The sequence below is a fragment of the Atractosteus spatula genome, chromosome 10 (assembly GCF_055471065.1).
Source record: "Atractosteus spatula isolate fAtrSpa1 chromosome 10, fAtrSpa1.hap1, whole genome shotgun sequence".
NCBI lineage: Eukaryota > Metazoa > Chordata > Actinopteri > Semionotiformes > Lepisosteidae > Atractosteus > Atractosteus spatula.
This window is the reverse complement of record NC_142715.1, coordinates 23,054,804-23,069,245: the sequence shown is the minus strand read 5'-3', so window position 1 is coordinate 23,069,245 and position 14,442 is coordinate 23,054,804. Positions and strand designations below refer to the sequence as shown.

The window sequence follows — 14,442 nt, the reverse complement described above, 5'->3', positions numbered from 1 at the left end:
ACGAGTCCTGAATACTGATATTCAGCTGTCCACAGTTCCAACCGTAGTTCACTCGTTGATCAGGTGAGCGTTCGTGGTGGGCTCACTAGGCTTGCTGCTGGGCTAACCTCGGGTGGATCCTTTGGTTACATGCTGGCAACCTCCGTTCTCAACTCTTAGAACAAGGAAAAGTCCTGGCACTGGGACATACTGGCCGTTACGTGACTGTCTGAGCTGAGTCTGAGGATGTCCAGGAGGAGCTGGAGTTGTACCTGGAGGAACTACGGTTGCTCATTGGTTGAAAGTTCCATGGGCATTCGAGAATCATTTTGTGACTTACTGCTACAATTAACAATTGTCCCAGTAAATGCACAAACCCCTACAGTTATTGGTGCCTCGTGAGAGGATGCCTACATTTATTGTTGCCCCGTGTGAGGATGAGTAACCATGAACTCTGACCTTGGGGTTGTAAACCACTTGGGATGAGACTCTCCCTTGGAATCTCCCAGAGAGTGAGGCACCAGCGATGACCATTCACGTGTCTCAACTTTGGGAGTTGTTCCTTATCAGAACACTCTTATCAGCTAGAAAAACACCTTAAATGTGAACCAAATGGAATGGCCTCTCTCTATCAAGCACCACTTGAGATGAGGGAGAGAGTAACCTTGCCGCTACAATGGTATCTCTCCTGTGTGAATGCGCTGGTGGGTTATTAAGTCACTTGACCGACTAAAACTCTTCCCACACTGACTGCAGCTGAAAGGTCTCTCTCCTGTGTGAATGCGCTGGTGTGATTGTAAGTGGCTTATTTGACTAAAACTCTTTCCACACTGACTGCAGCTGAACGGTCTGTCTCCTGTGTGAATGCGCTGGTGGGTTACTAAGTCACTTGACCGACTAAAACTCTTCCCACACTGACTGCAGCTGAACGGTCTCTCTCCTGTGTGAATGTGCTGGTGGCTTTTTAAGTGACTTGACTTACTAAAACTCTTCCCACACTGACTGCAACTGAAAGGTCTCTCTCCTGTGTGAATGCACTGGTGGATAATTAAGCTACTTGACTGACTAAAACTCTTCCCACACTGACTGCAGCTGAACGGTCTCTCTCCTATGTGAATGTGCTGGTGGGTTACTAACTTACTTGACTGACTAAAACTCTTCCCACACTGACTGCAGCTGAATGGTCTCTCTCCTGTATGAATGTGCTGGTGGGTTATTAAGGTACTTGACTGACTAAAACTCTTCCCACACTGACTGCAGCTGAACGGTCTCTCTCCTGTGTGAATGCGCTGGTGGATAATTAAGCTACTTAACTGACTAAAACTCTTCCCACACTGACTGCAGCTGAACGGTCTCTCTCCTGTGTGAATGCGCTGGTGGGTTTTTAAGTTAGTTGATAGACTAAAACTCTTCCCACACTGACTGCAGCTGAACGGTCTCTCTCCTGTGTGAATGCGCTGGTGGGTTTTTAAGTTAGTTGATAGACTAAAACTCTTCCCACACTGACTGCAGCTGAACGGTCTTTCTCCTGTGTGAATGTGCTGGTGGATAATTAAGCTACTTGACTGACTAAAACTCTTCCCACACTGACTGCAGCTGAACGGTCTCTCTCCTGTATGAATGCGCTGGTGGGTTATTAAGGTACTTAACTGACTAAAACTCTTCCCACACTGACTGCAGCTGAACGGTCTCTCTCCTGTGTGAATGCGCTGGTGGGTTTTTAAGTTAGTTGATTGACTAAAACTCTTCCCACACTGACTGCAACTGAACGGTCTCTCTCCTGTGTGAATGCGCTGGTGCCTTTTTAAGTCATGTGATAGAATAAAACTCTTCCCACACTGACTACAGCTGAAAGGTCTCTCTCCTGTGTGAAGGTGCTGATAGGATTTTGAAATGCTAGACTGACAGAAACGCTGCTTCTCCCTGTGCCGTAATGGCAGTTTGTCCACTCCATCTGAGCAAGGCCTTGAGTGATTCTTCCTCATCCTGTGATCATGCTGGGGTCTCTTATTCTGCAAATGCTCCATGGAATGGTCTTGCTCTGTGTGCTGAAACTGAGATTTATTTTCTCCATCGTGTCCTTCAGTGTGCTTCTCAGCAGTGTGAATCATCTGGGACTCCATCCCCAGCTCTCTGAGACTAAAACCACCCAGTTCATTCTGCTGTTCCTCTCTTTGCCCAAGAACAGACATACTCTCAAGTTCATTAAAACTTTCAACAATTTTCTCAGTAACCAGATTATTAAACCTGTGTGTAAAGTCGTCAGATACTAAGGGATCATATGATTGTTTTAGACTCTGCAGTGACAGTCTCTCCACTTGAACAGAACAAGGCCTAATTATTATCAAGCCCTGTAGGAGCTGCTGTTGCTCCTCCCTGTACTGACTCTCCTCTCGGTGCTGTAACTCAGTACTGTTCTCTTCACCAGGGACATCAGTCTGCTGCTCTGCAGGGTCAATCAACTTGAGATCCATATCCTGCTCTGTAAGATTTAAAACATCCAGTTCTTCACTGTGCTCTTGTACAGAGACACAGCCCAGTTCATTACAACTTTGTGTAATATTGATTGTGTCCAGATTATTCATCTTCTCTGTAAAATCATCGCATACTAAGAGCCCAGGTGTCTCACTCTCAGGCTCCGTCTTCATCATGGGCACAGAGTCCAGATCCTTCACACTCTGTCTGCTGTCTGTGTGCTGCTCACTAAGTGCCTCTTTCCCTGCTGCGGCAGTGAGCTCTGTCTCCTGCATCAGACTGGAGCCCCACTCCTCCTGCTGTTCAAGGAGAGCCCTTTCCCCAGCGTCGGAAAGAACACTGGCCTCTGAGCCTGTAAACACAGGACAAGAAGACACGACCTTTATAAGAAAAAACTATTTTATAGCTTTATACCTTTAGAGGTGGCTTCTCAAAGCATTTTACAGAATGCCAATTACAAAAAATACAGAAAATTAGCACAATGAGAATACACAGTTAAAGGAGACAGTAGACAGTGGTACTAAGTACAGTAGGAACAGAGGGGTACAGAACAGTTAAATAAAGGCTCTTCTGAAGAAAAAGTCTGGATTTGGAGTTTAGAGAAGGTGACTCTCTGATATCCTTGGGGAGAGAGTTCCAGAGCTTGGGGCTAAACAGGAGAAGGCCATGTCACCCATAGAGTGTAGACAGACTGGGGAACAAATAGTTGAACACAATTAGAAGAGCGAAGATTGCAAGGTAGGGAGTAGGGTGATAATATCAGACCAGTATGGAGGTGCCAAGCCAAGACATGGAGAGTCTTATAGGTGAGCAGGAGGATTTTTAAGTGGATATGAAACTTGACAGGAAGCCAGTGCTAGGACTCCAGGATAGGAGTAATGTGATCATTTGCACTAGACATGGTCAGGGTTCTGGCTGCTGAATTTTGGACATACTGGAGTTTGTTCAATGTGGATTTAGAAACCCCAGAGAGTAGAGCATTATAGCAGTCGATTCAAGATTAGACAACACTTTTCAGCCACAGTTAGTGATAACACAGGGCGTAGTCGAGCAATATTTCTGAGGGGAATGAAAGATGTTTTGACAACACGCTGCACATGTGGGTCGAACGTCAAATATCATCCCCAAGTTTTTCAATTTAGACTGAAGCTCAAGTACAAGACCATCTACAGATAGGGTTTCACACTGATTTTACAAAGTTGATGGGTGTTGCCAATAAGCATGGCTTCAGTCTTGTCACAGTTAAGATAAAGGACATTTTGAGTCATCCAAGTTCTTATGTCAGAGATGCAATTAGAATAGAGACGGCCACATCAGCATAAGGTTTGGTATGGATGTATATATGAGTAACATTAACATAGTAATGATAGCTGAGGCCATGTGATCTTAAAAGCTTCAAGCTAAAGCTGTAAGCCTTAAGCTACACAAACACATGTCTAGTATTCTCGCAATCAATTTGGGTTGTTTAAGCATAGAGGAATAATAGAGTTTAAGTGGGTTTCTGATAATACGTGATTTTAGATATACAAGCTTTGTCAGAAACCTAATTACTGTGTAAAAAGTAAGAATACAGAAATAATAATAATACATTACATTTACATAATACAGACACACTGACTGCACACTACAGTACATTTACACTACACTGAGAGTGAGGGATTCATACAGACACACTGACTGGACACTCCAGTACATTAACATTGCACTGAGAGAGAGAGGGGGGTTCATACAGACACACTGACCAAACGCTACAGTACATTATCACTGCACTGAGAGAGTGGGGTTAATTAGCTCCGTGAAGTTGGCCCCTCTACAGACAGCACAAATGATTAAACTCATCTCATTCATTAGTGTTACGTTTGTGCCGTTAAAAGTAGCATTTGTGCTGCTTTCAATTCCGAGATATAGAGCCTTGTTTTTTCGGGGTCGTGACATCACTCAGCCCCACTACAAGATCATAGCAGAACCAGACCGATCTAGTTTAGTTAGTGCTGCATTTGTGGCGGTTTGTGCCATTGAAAGTAACTTCCCAGCTACTTTCGTTCCTTAGATATAACATCTTCTTTTTCAGGGGGTGACGTCACTCAGCCCCTCTACAACGTTCTAGGGGAATCGGACTGGTCTCAATCGTTAGTGCTGTGTTTGTGCCGTTGAAAGTAGCGTTTGTGCTGCTTTCGTTCCCGAGATATAGCGCCTTGTTTTTCCATTGATCACGTGACCATGCACAGTGACTTTGATCTCGAGTTAATCCGTCAACTGAGTTAAAGCACTCTGTTGCCAGCGCGAGAGTAACAATTCTGCAACTTTGTTCCTCTGTTTGCCCAGGTACGGGGGGGCGGCGGTGGATTTTGCATTTAATATCATTATCTTCTATGCGTTTGTGTGAACAGGAAAATTAAATTTGTCTCCAATATCATACCCGAATTAGAAGAGTTTCAAGTGTAGCCTTAAAAAGCGACATTAGCAAACAATTGTATGTTCTTACAAAGAGGCTTTAACAAACAAGTCTTAATACCTCATAGCGGTGACCTTTTTTAAAAATCTGAAGAAGTAATCAGTTTCGCATTGTCTCCTTCTTAAATAAACAGGCATCAAGGGACGTGTGAAGATTCAACCTGTCTGTCGAGCCACGTATTTAAAAAGATTTGAATTTGGAACATTCTGAACCATTGTTGCTCTTTTTTATGCAAAGCCAAAGTGAAAAGGAACCAGGACTTCAGGACTTTTTAAGGGGCACTATGTACAAAGTTTACACAAGTTCACAACACATCCGAGAAACAAGAGTCTTACCATCTCACACATGAACACCGCGGCAATATTGGAAAATATTTTTATTTTCACAGAACAGAAGTGAACATATATCTAGGTTCTCTGAAAAACTGGCATTATCCACGTGTTTGTATTTACAGGGATCTTATGCGCAAACATGAAACGATTAGCTCACAGTTCTTTTATCTGTGTTTCTAGTCAGTCCTTGGTGTAGAATACAGCATGAGAGCACACCTTGACCTCTGAATACACAAATATGACTACAAGGACATTTACAGGTACCAACACACTCAGTACTGAAATTACTGGATGTGATGAAAACAATGAATGAAATTTGTTTTCCGACTTTGTCTGGTCGGGTGGGGGTGGATGTTTTACATTTTAATATAGCGCCTTCTTTTTCTGGCCGTGACGTCACTCTGTGTCGTCGGCACCATACAAAACCGCAAGTTCAAGACCACCAGATCTTTCAATTGTGATCTCTTGATCAGCTGACCCCAGCCTTTGCAGTTAATGTTTGATTTATTATCTGCATCTCTGGCGAAGACCTCTTCTTCCAAATCGTAAGTTACTTTACAAACTATAAATGCTATACTGTAATTATGATGCAACGTTGACGTTCCCATGAATTTATTTTAAAGTAAAGATATTTGAGAAACTTGTTTATATCGCGGGGAATACCACAAAAATTAGTAAGCTTCATTTGTCGTTATCATGATATTTCTACACATGGAAGTGAAACTTGAAAGGATTTGTCACACTTCTGAATTTAAATTATAATGTTTTGTTTCTGTAAGTGTTACAAGAGAACTGAACCCCAAAAAATCTCTGACATGTTACAAATTGCTGATGTGAAAGCTGAAATGATTAAGTGGTGAATGCAATGCTTTAAAAACATATCATAAATGAAAGAAGTGGTGATGGGCCTTGGTATTGCAGTTAACGTAAGTAGGCGGATCAAAAAATATTAATTTATCAATTTCTATCTACATATACAGAGACTTTTTGATGTGCACTTAAACTGTAATCCATAACAATGTAAAAAACTTAGTTATTTTCATTTACGCGGTGGAGGGAAGTCCCCATTACCTGTAGAGCGCTTTCACTGGGGTTTCCAGAGAAGCACTATGTAACTGAAAGGATATTATTATAAATCACGTAAAAATTGGGAAGAAGCACAGTTTAAGCCAGGTTTGGTGAAATTCATTTTTTGTTACATTTTTGAGTGTTAATCGGACTTCTCTATACTTTGCATTAAACATTTCCCATAATACCCGGGCCATGGGTCTAGCTAGGGATTCGGCCATCACATGAACACTAAGATTAAAGGGTTACATCATGGAGCTAACAAAAGAGAAGTGTAAAGCTCGCCACGATTTGTTGTTTGAGACTTCAGTTCTAAGCAATATACAGTGTTTTGCATTCATCCTTATTTCTTTCTGGGGATTTAAACTACTCATCATTTGCTTGATTTTTTTAAAACCTTGAGCGGTCCGATTCCAGGTAATGCACTACATATTTGTGATTTTTGATTGTTAATTCTTAATTGTGTATGAAAGTAGATATCAGACCTACTGCATGCAATAGCTTATTAAGGAGCTGTTGCCTTTCTATTGTTCGATTACCTGTAGAGAGGGAGAGGGGTTTATAATGCACGTTGAAGTACCTGCCTCTGTGAAGTTCTGAGCATCTTTGGGAATGTTTGCACGGTTTACATTGATTGTATCATGTCCCAGAAGCAGCAGGCACGAAACTGGTGATTCCACTATTGTAGTAAATGTAGTAGAGTTAACCATTTGACAATGGATTAAGGTCTGCCTTCACAGATCATAGAACAGGATAAAATGAGTTTTGTGAGCTTTATTAAGTTATCCCCTCACACAACAGAGTATATTAAGGAAGTATAAAAATGCATCATCTGGTGTGTTACACTGTTACCACACTTAAGAGACCAAGGAAATGTACTGGATTAAAGCTCTGCATTGTTCATTGTTATTCTGACATTGTTAAACATTTTACACACTGTTTGGTTACGAAAGTCGATGTGAGGACAGGATTTGTTTTTTTGTATTTTAAACAATGTATGTTGTTGCACCATAGTACTCATTCTACATATTTGCCCTTCATTCCAGGATTCATCACCCACAGGCATTGTTAGGAGGGTAGGAACTTAACAGTACTAACATTCAGGCTGTGCTGCCAGACATAACCTGACAAAAGAATATACCCAAGTGCTGCAGGGCTGCAAAGGTAAAAAAGAATCAATGTATACATGCATAACAGATCAAATCACACGTAAAACCTCACACTTAGAACAAAAAATAGCACAAGGATACAATGTTTTTCCTTCTGATGAAATTCTAGAAAAAATAGGTGCAACTGGGGACCCTTGATGCATGCCCGACAGCATTGAAAGACTGGAAAACAGAAATCTGTGAAGAATGCAGGTTGCTTGCTGTGGACAGTGGTGATAGACATAACCTGCATTTCCTACCAGAGATTGTTCCTCATCTCACCAGGCTTGCTTGATATCTCACACTCTGGACTGGCTTAATGGTTCCACTTTTCAAAAGTGTGAACATCACTGCAAGTTCAGCCAGTGTGGAGGCGGATTTCAAAATCCTAAAACAATCAGTGCTGAAGCATGAGTTGACAGGTTCCTTATGAAGCACCTAGCACCCATAGAAGGTATGAGAATATCAATGGGTGCTCATGGTGTTTCCCAGCAGTGTGAGAGGGCCATTATCAGTGCTACCACATCCAGCTCTCTAGAACAGCAGAGCGGAACACTTGTTATGAATTCTGAAAAACAGACAGAGCTCAAAAAGGACAAAGAACTGGTGTATCCATCAAATCTGAGTTGTTTGGAAAATTGGAGAGGGCTTGCTGCACCACCTAAAAAACGGAAACCATCTTCTTATCTTGTGCCTCGTTCTGAGTGGTTACAACATAGATTGTTCTATTCCTGTGAAAAAGGCTGTAGTGGCTCTGATGAGGAATGGAAGCAGCAGAGACCTGCCCCCAGTAAAAGTGAGTGGAATGTACTGAACACTTGTGCATTTGATGTCAGTACCTATGCAGTGACTATTGTGATAGCAGGTCTTCTAGCAGCTATGTTAATCAGGCTGTAGATAGCATAGAAATATTTCAACTGGTGAAACATTTGGCACAGAAAGGTGTGCACAAAGATGTTTATGTTCTAAGAGCTAAAATTGTGAGGGACATCTTTGGTGCAATGAAAACAGAGTCAGAGCTACAATAAGTGAGAGCTGAATGTAATATTTCAGAAATCATAGCAAAAGTGTTGTTAACACTTGTTCAAATTACAGATGTGCAGAACACTCTGATAGAAATGCAAGTTTGTGACCCAGCTTTATCAGAACACATCTTGTGTAATGGTACTGTAGAGCACAGCTTGTCAACTGGGCAACATCCTGTCATTGACTGTGACGTGGGAGATTGGCTGAGTCGTGAAGAAAACACTGTCCAGTCTCAAAATATCTTTGAGAGTCAACTTTCAGATTTTCCACATAACCTGGAATTAAATGGGACCTTCAAATTAAGAGGTGTCACTGCATTCTGCCCACCTGTCCTGGGTCATTACATTGCATATTGCAAAAGACACGACTTCACCTGGGAGAAATCTGGCGATCTAACAAAGGCAGTCATATCTGTGTCTTCAGAGCTCAAGGTGTGCCCTCATGCTGTATTCTACACCAAGGACTGACCAGAAATACAGATAAAAGAACTGTGAGCTAATCGTTTCATGTTTGTGCATAAGACCCCTGTTAATACAAACACGTGGATAATGCCAGTTTTTCCAAAGAACCTAGATATGTGTTCACTTCTGTTCTGTGAAAATAAAAATAATTTCCAATATTGCCACGGTCTGCATGTGTGAGATGGTAAGACTCTTGTTTCTCAGATGTGTTATGAACTTGTGTAAACTTTGTACATAGTGCCCCTTTAAAAAAAAGTCCTGAAGTCCTGGTTCCTTTTCACTTTGGCTTTGCATAAAAAAGAGCAACAATGGTTCAGAAAGTTGCAAATTCAAGTCTTTTTAAATATGTGGCTACACAGACAGGTCAAATCTTCACACGTCCCTTGATGCCTATGTTTACTTAAGACGGAGACAATATGAAACTGATTACTTCTTCAGATTTTTAAAAAAGGACAATGCTATGAGGTATTAAGACTTGTTTGTTAAAGCCTCTTTGTAAGAACATACAATTGTTTGCTAATGTCGCTTTTTAAGGCTACACTTGAAACTCTTCTAATTCGGGTATGATATTGGAGACAAATTCAATTTTCCTGTTCACACAAACGCATAGAAGATAATGATATTAAATGCAAAATCCACCGCCGCCCCCCCGTACCTGGGCAAACAGAGGAACAAAGTTGCAGAATTGTTACTCTCGCGCTGGTAACAGAGTGCTTTAACTCAGTTGACGGATTAACTCGAGATCAAAGTCACTGTGCATGGTCACGTGATCAATGGAAAAACAAGGCGCTATATCTCGGGAACGAAAGCAGCACAAACGCTACTTTCAATGGCACAAACCGGCACAATCCCAGCACTAACGAATGAGACCGGTCCGGTTCTCCTAAGACGTTGTAGGGGGGCTGAGTGACGTCACAACCCCCCCCAAAAAGAAGGCACTATATCTCGTGAAAGAAAGTAGCTGGGAAGTTACTTTCAACGGCACAAACACAGCACTAACGATTGAGACCGTTCTGGTTCCCCAACGACGTTGAAGGGGGCTGAGTGACGTCACGACCCCGAAAAAACAAAGCGCTATATCTTGGGAACGAAAGCAGCACAGAAGCTAGGTTCAACGGCACAAACATAGCACTAACAAATCACGTGGGTTTCATTGTTTGTGCTGTCTGTAGGAGGGGCAACTTCACAGAGCATACTATTTAAATGCAGAATCTCTTCCTGCGTGTTTAAGTGTTTAGAGAAAATTCCCACGACACTACTAAAAACTTTGCCCCTCTACTGAGCAAATACTATATTTTCCTGATATAGGAAACAGAGCAAATAAAAGTATCACCATTTAATTACATGCAATACCAGATGCAATCTCTTACCATCTTAAGAGCAAGAGTTCACATGAAAGTACATCAAAACCTGATAGTTTCAACAAAAAAGTGTCTCTTGTGGGACAAATATTCAGGAAGCCGCTACAAATAATCATCTGGTACCAATTTTTCTATGTATATCACCATTCTCTCTTGTGTGTTAGACTTTCAGCGATCCACAACCTTGAATTACAATGGAAAATGGTTATATATATATACTATGTGCCAAGATCTCTCAGTAACAAAAACAAAACCACAATAATATTATAAGAAGAAGGAGACATGTTCTCCTGGTTCTGTGGCTGAACCATATATATACACACAAGAATATGCAAAAACTTTGTTTTAATCTGAAATTTTATATACAAAGATTTTAAAGTCACTACGTACAATAGATATTTATCATTAAAATCTTAAATTCATTCACTGATGATAACTTCTCAGTAATATGTAAATTATATTGACATTTATATTGGTTATATATACATATCACAGCCTGTTAAATATTCACTTTAAATTCATGAGCTCTTAAGCCCGTAGTGGTAGTGAGGACGAATCAGATGTTAAATCGAGGAAGGGAGACAGAAGATTGAGCCCCACCCCCCAGACAGACTGAGAAAGGGGTCATTGTCACACAGATGAGCACATTTGCAAGATAATGCAAGGCTCCGAACCGCAGCAGCCACAAATCCTGCTCCTGTGTCAATGTTAAGAGGGTTTATAAGACATTCAACACACATTTATTGACTCATGGCGTAACTTGTCCTCCCTATTCACTAACATTATAAGACCACGTCCCAATTTCCAAACTGTACCCTAAGCCCTTCCTCCAGGTCCACATCTCCATGACGCAGCGTAAGAAGTGTGGACTTCAGTGCATGTGGACAGAATTTCTTAAATATGTTTCTGTCTTCCTTTCTCCATTCGCAGGCTGATGAAATTGAATCTCATCGCGTCTGTCCCCGAACCAAAAGGGAGTGACACGTTGTGTTCATTCGTCTTTAGCAGACTGAACTCCAAATGGGCGAAGTAAACAAAGGAAAACGTGGTGATACCGCCGTTTTTGCGTAGCTAAATACATTTCAACTCGACTATCCCGGTACACAAATCACAGTCTGGGGAAAATAACTCATTCATTCGCTTTCTTTCAACACAAACTAGGCAGGACCTCAAAGCTTTGTACTACTGAATACGTCTACTATTAAATATTCCATCTACAAAATATACTGCAGGTAAACCAATATTATATTTATCAAAATGGGGTGACAAAATCAAATCTGTACATCAAAACCTAGAACACAAACAGGATGAATCTGAAAGTAACACATAATCTACAGATGTAAATAATATATACAGCATGAATACTTAAAGTAGTTCAGGTGGGGAGCTGCGTCAGCATGCGTAGGCTGCAAAGGAACAAGTAGAGGTTTATTCCTGTGCTGAAAAGAGAAAAAAATAAACATTTCGGCTGTGGAGCCTTCTTCGGGCGTCAAAACCTTCTTCAACAGCTGAAATGTTGTTTTTTCTCTTTCCGGCAGGGAATAAACCTTTACTTGCTCCTGAGCCGAAGGTTGTCCAATTTATGTAATTTTGTTTTACATAAAATATGCACGTATTTAAACCATAAAAAATAATATTTTAGTTTCCAATTGTGGGGGAAAAGCAAGTGCTGTCTTGACATTAGTGGTTCTAAAATAATTAAGCCTGCTTTACTACACCAGCTACATTAGTTCATCATTGGGTATTCCTCAGACTATATTCAGAAGATGGCAAAACAGAGCACAAAGCAATAACTCATCGCAGCAATTAACAGGGTCTAGGAGGGGAAGCTGATCATGTAATCATTTTCTTAAGACTCTTTTGTGCTCAGCAGAAGATTGAAAAGGGCAGCAGAGGACAGTCGGGGATGTAATTTCACGAAAACATTTGTTCTGTCTAAACTGCCAGTATTTAACACACTGACTGGACACTCCAGTACATTAACACTACATTGAGAAAGAGGGGGGTTAATACAGACACACTGACCGGACACTCCAGTACATTAACAGTGCACTGAGAGAGAGGGGTTCATACACACACACTGGCTGACTGGACACTGCTTTAATGTACAATAAGGTACATTAACACTGCACAGAAGAGATAGTTACCGCCACGTCGATAAATAATCTGCCCACAAACATATTTCCAAGACTCCAAAGTCTCCTAAATTGGTTTTCACATAAAGAAAGTGTATCAGTTGATGACAAATTCAATAATACTTAGACAAAACCGAGTTTCTGGCCACATTCAAAGAACAGCAATAACCTTAATGAGAATATAACTAGACCACAACTAGTTTAGTTCGCAGAAAAGAATCCCTCGGCAACATCACAAACCTTTCCTACTTCGCTCTGCATCTCTCCACTACAGATTCAACAGTGAGGAAGTTAAAAACACCGTTTTTAAACACAGACATTACTACATAAGTCATCGCACTTACCCGACAGCTCCGTTTCCTCATTTGTTTCTGCAGTGATTTCACAGGGAGGCATGAGTCCAACATGATCCGTCCCTCCCTGATCTCCTCCTGCTCCCGACTCCTTCTCCCACAGCTGCAGTCGCACTTTAAAGGTCTCGTTTTCCTTCATTCGCGTTATTTCTGTCCCGAAACTGTCCTCCACACACTGTGTGATATTAATCACGGCCCGACTCACCAGGATCTGGGAGACGCTGTGGAGTTTGTCTTGAAACTCGTTCTCAGAGTCAGACATCCTGTTTCGGAAAACTTCTGAAACTTCATACACGAACGATTTGAGCAAAACCTCCACGAAACAGTGAACCTCGTTTTCCTGCTTCATTTGCGCGATTTCGACCCCGAAACCGTTGTCGACAGACGTGATTTTAATCACGACCCGTCTCGCCAGAACCTGAGAGATCCGGCGGAGTTTTTCTTCAATCGACTTCTCGGAATCATCTGTCCGGTTTCGGAAAATTTCCGAAACTTCATGCACGATCGATTTAAGCACAGTCTCCACGAAAGAGTGCGCCTCAGTTTTCAGATTAAGCAACAGATTCTCCATTTTTTCCAGAGTCGATCTGGAAGACACAGACAAGTCCTGCAGCTGCAGCGGCTGTAAACACGTGGGTTTGAGCACAGAAAGCGAAATGTGGTCAAAGAGAGGACTTCCGGGTTATCAGATGAACTTCCTTAGTGACCGTTGCTATAAACCACAAAAATATTATTCGAATAATAAAAATCTGAAAAAAATAGTCCAGAATAGATGTTTGCGTTATATTATTGTGTAACGCATACGGTCGACATTTTTTTATTTTTATTAAATGTGTAAATAATTTACAAATACAACTAGAGGAGCAGAAACAGAATCAAGAGAAAAAAAAACACGAACAGAAAAAAAATTAACTGGCAGAGGTAACGAAGTAAATTATATTTTTTACATATATCAAATGTTTTCCTTGCTTAAGCATTTTTTCATTTTTATAGAATTTAAATAATATTTTAACTCCATCTGAAAAGTACTAAAAAGGGGAGTATTATTGGACCATTTTGATTTATGAATGTGAAATTTACTCAGAATGACTAATAAATTTGCTATAAATAAATTCTTTTTAAAAAAAGTTCTCTTACACAGTACAATATCAAAGTCCTTAAACCTAAAAAAAACACCTTTAAATGCCTACAAACAAAACTCTGCAAGTCCGTCCAAAACAACTTCACAAACACACACCTTACAAGTAAATGTACCAAAGATTCCCTTTCAACCCGACAAAAAACGCACAAATCATCCTGCTCATGCTTAAATTTAGACAGTACTTATTTAACTGGATAAAACCTATGAACAATTTTAAATTATATCTTTTTAGCTTTATTTGTAATACAATATCCATCAGGAGTTATCCAAACTAACTTCCAATTTATATTTTCAAATGGTGCACTCCGAAAAGATCAACTTGACACACACACTTTTCCTGTATAAAATAAAAATCATCTCTCATTTTTTTACAAAACAAATTGCTTTTCTTTTTACAACATTTCGAATACCTTTAATTTAATAGAAACATCTACCTTAATTTCTTATTTATTCTGCACGTCTGCAGTCACTGTTTACATGTCTGCATTGTTTACTTGTACGTTGTCTA

At 40.6% G+C, this 14,442-nt stretch overlaps 1 protein-coding gene across 1 annotated transcript; it reads right to left on the bottom strand.

Annotated features, from left to right (window-relative positions):
* Positions 1–650: 650 nt before the first annotated feature.
* LOC148826009 (uncharacterized) lies at positions 651–13,364 on the bottom strand. The gene is made up of 2 exons (XM_088926352.1): positions 12,785–13,364; positions 651–2,806 (listed from the first exon to the last, which is right to left on the bottom strand). The coding sequence occupies exons 1-2, from the start codon at positions 13,362–13,364 to the stop codon at positions 651–653; spliced, it is 2,736 nt and encodes a 911-aa protein (XP_088782478.1).
* Between the last annotated feature and the right edge of the window lie 1,078 nt (positions 13,365–14,442).

What these genes read in the sequence shown, in the direction of transcription:
- LOC148826009 (XM_088926352.1), bottom strand. Translation starts at nt 13,364, where the DNA reads ATGGAGAATCTGTTGCTTAATCTGAAAACTGAGGCGCACTCTTTCGTG. An exon ending in TGAGGAAACGGAGCTGTCGG is followed by an intron (nt 2,807 to 12,784) that starts GTAAGTGCGATG and finishes CTGTGTTTACAG; the next exon opens with GCTCAGAGGCCAGTGTTCTT.